General features: G+C 43.7%; 1 protein-coding gene across 1 annotated transcript; it reads right to left on the bottom strand.

The window, feature by feature from the left end:
• Positions 1–233: 233 nt before the first annotated feature.
• Positions 234–1,531, bottom strand: LOC108008713 (probable isocitrate dehydrogenase [NAD] subunit alpha, mitochondrial). Its single transcript, XM_017072611.4, has one exon. It carries the CDS (start codon positions 1,462–1,464, stop codon positions 289–291), a length of 1,176 nt encoding a protein of 391 aa, XP_016928100.2. The 5' UTR covers positions 1,465–1,531; the 3' UTR covers positions 234–288.
• Positions 1,532–3,594: the final 2,063 nt, after the last annotated feature.

Genomic DNA, 3,594 nt, shown 5'->3' with positions numbered 1-3,594 from the left:
ACAATTACAAAATTAAGATAATCTTAAATATGAACAAAAAGTTTAATTAACAAGGTTAACCATATTTCTAACCTTTTCACATTATGTAGCACAACATTAATATTGTCATCGGTTTCCAAAGACTTCATATTCAACAGTTCTTAGAATTGTCTCCAACAAGTTTTATAAAATATCATTCATAAGATATGAAACCTTGGTTTTTAATACATATTTATTAGCTGAATTGTTTTTAATGTTAATTTTGAGACATGTAATACCATTGCAGAAAGTCCATACTACTTGAGCCCATTACTTCGCCTTATCGAGACAACCGCAGACGGCCTTGACAAACTCGGAGCACTTGGCCTTGCCGCCCACATCCTCGGTGCGAATATCGCTGTCCTTATAGACAGTGCGAATGGCACACTCCACCTGATCCGCCTGCTTGTCCAGCTTCAAGTGGCGCAGCATCAGGGCGGCACAGAGCAGCGGTCCCGTGGGATTGGCCTTATCCTTGCCCGCCAGGGCGTGGCAAGCCTTCATCCGGGAGTCGAAAACGGTTCCGAGTGTACTCACAGAGTAACCAGGACATATGCCAGGCACACCCATCATCCCGCCCGCCAGAACCCTCATCACATCGCCATACATGCTCGATGAGACCATGACATCGCACTTGTGCGGCTTCATCAGCATGTTCAGGATGCAGGTGTCCAGGTAGCGTTCCTCAAACTTAATCTTCTCCACATGCTTCTCGCCCTCGGCTCGCATGGCCTCCAGGAAGTTTCCATCCGTCATCCGCATAATGTTGGCCTTATGGGCCACCGTGATCTTCTTCCTCTGATGCTTCACCGCATAGCCGAAGACGAACTCGGCAATCCTGGCTGCTCCTGTCGTGGTGCTCACCTTAATCGTTTGCATTACACCAGGAACCACGGAGTGCTCAATGCCGGAGTAGTCCCCCTCCATCTGATCCCGGATGATCACCACATCAAAATCGCCGTAGGGCGAGTCCAAACCCTTGATATTGGAGCATAGGGATACGTATGCGAACTGGGCGAACTGCTTGCGAATGTGGCGCTGCCAGTGGCGACTCTCCACGGGACCCTTGATGCCCACCTTGTTGGCCCTCAGGGACTCCAGAACTCCCGCGGAAACATCTTCACTATCCGGGGCCATGTACTCCTCCAAGATGTCCCACTCTATTGGGGCTTTCACGGCACACATCACCTCTTGAACTGCACCCATCAACTCGGGACCCACGCCCTCGCCATTGATCATGGTCACCTTGGTGGTTTTCTTGGCAGGATCACCCGCTCCTTTGCCTTTCGCATTTCCTTTTTCTCCAGATTTGGCCTTTTCCCCAGACTTTTCCTTGGGCTTCTCCTGTGGTTTGGGCTTCTGATCCTTAGCGGAATACAGTCGATAAGCTTCACCGCCCAATGATCTCAGGCGAACCAGGGTGTTCATTTTCCGCAAGGTGTTCATTTTTGAAAATTTGGCCCAAAAGAGAGTTTTGAAAGGAAAGGATATGTTTGCTAGGGCTACGTGTTCCAAATTTATATAGAACTATGTAATTTTACAATACGAATTGAGGGATTGAAAGCATACCAAAACAATTGGTTAAGAAAAATGCATTTAAGGGTCTGCGTATTGGCTTAAAATTGTATCACTCATACGCACTGTTAACTATAATGAAAAGTTGTATTAGATTTAAAGCAAACATTTTTTGTATGCTCTACTTTTCTTTAACCATTCTTCCAATTATTGACAAGGCTAGCAATGGGAGAAAGATTCTTTGTAGACAAAATTCTAAGTGGCGTACGTGTCGTATGAGTAATTTTAAAGGACACTTTAAGACCATTTAAACGTTGGTTAATCTTAATTACTACCCAGCTTAAGGGTGAGAACAAGATTCCCTTTTTTTATATTATCCTAGTGTTCAACCATCCCCGAAAACACTTGGCCGCAAATTGATTTGGCAGGATTTCAATTGCCTGCTCATAAATCCCCGCGAAATATGTCTTGGCAGAGGATTCAACTGGGTCAGCAGGGGGAAACTTCAAAAGTCGCTGGGCTGCTTTAATGTGATTCCCGGACAACAAGAAATCCAGGTGAAATCCAGGTATGGGCCTCCGCCTGCGGCTGTGTAAATGTGACAAATGGCTTGTCAACGGCTGTGGGCCCAAAAACCAAATGGCGACTGCTGGCGACAGACAAATGTCCCAAACGCCCCCGCCCCACCCAAGGGGGCGTGGCAATTATGAGTCCAGCGGCAGTGATTTTTCAACCGGGGGGCGTGGGAAAAGCACACCATTAAAATCGACGACCATTAAGAGCAGACCACAGGGAACCACGGTGACGGGCGTTACAAATATCCAGTAATTATTTCGCCCCCGGCTGATTACTATTTAAGATTTATAAATGACATTTTTCCCCATGATTTTCAGCAGACTGGTAATCAGCGAAAACAATGCATCAAGGTTTTACGACATCTTCGATTCATTTTTACGGCCCAGAACAGTGAATCCTTGAAGTACAAGAATAGTATCTCACAGATATCGAGGAAAAAAAACAATTCAGTTGAAGGTTTGTTTGCCATCCCGTGCTTTAGTATCATATTTTATTGGGTATGGCCTCTCTATTGACAACTTCCTGCACATAAAATCCAATAGAGTGCACTTCGCCAACAAAGTCGGTGCATTGGATGGCCAAAACTTAGGAAGTTTGTGTAAACATTGGCCAAAAGCAAACTTACAATGTGTGAGCCCAAACTATTATTAACCCCACTTCATTGTTCAGTGTTCAGCAAATTGAAAGTTAAATCTAGGTGATGGCAGGGGGACTGTTGGAGAACCAAAAGACAGAGGCCTTGAAAACTGACTTTCTGACTGGCATATTCAATTCAAGGACCTGTCTAAATGTCAGTGCCTTTGTTTCGATTTTATTGATATTCAGAATACCTTTTTAGGGGCCTTAAAATGGTGATGAGATACTTTTTATGCCTTTAGGCCTTTACTTAAAAGGGTATTTTTGGTTAATTTGGTTGGTACAGAAAATTTAGTAATCATAAAACTAACATTTAACTTAATCCAGGCAAGAAAAGGGGACAAATTACGATTGACAAATGATTTCTGACATATGATCTCTAGCATATCATATTATCAGCTCCACTGCATAACTCTAGATCTCAAAAAAATGTACAGGAAAGGGTTACAATTTTTATAGCATATGGACAACTCAGTTTATATTTTGTAAAGTGTGCACTGAAAGTATCTGAATCTAACCTTCAATGAGTCCCAGGAGCTCATCCAAGTGCCTGCACTTAAAAAGCGTTTAAAGATGCTGCAAGTAATACAAGAATAATACAAGTCGTTTGGCTGGAAGGGGAAAACAATATAAATGCATGGCTTATTTACAAGTTGTGTGCTCTCGGGAGTGCATACATAATTCGAGCCAGTGTGTTTTAGATGTATGTGCGGATGCATTTGACGAAGGACGTTTTGGTGAAAAGCTTGGAGGAAATACCCCCTAAGTGAATTACTTTTCAGCAACTGGGAACTCATTGAAATCCACATCGGGGCACTCACACATGTAAGCTGATCTGCGTTTTAACCA

This window comes from Drosophila suzukii, chromosome 2R (assembly GCF_043229965.1).
Source record: "Drosophila suzukii chromosome 2R, CBGP_Dsuzu_IsoJpt1.0, whole genome shotgun sequence".
Taxonomy (NCBI): domain Eukaryota; kingdom Metazoa; phylum Arthropoda; class Insecta; order Diptera; family Drosophilidae; genus Drosophila; species Drosophila suzukii.
Note: the sequence above shows the minus strand (reverse complement) of the source record. Positions and strands in the feature narration are given on the sequence as shown.

What these genes read in the sequence shown, in the direction of transcription:
- LOC108008713 (XM_017072611.4), bottom strand. Translation starts at nt 1,464, where the DNA reads ATGAACACCTTGCGGAAAATGAACACCCTGGTTCGCCTGAGATCATTG.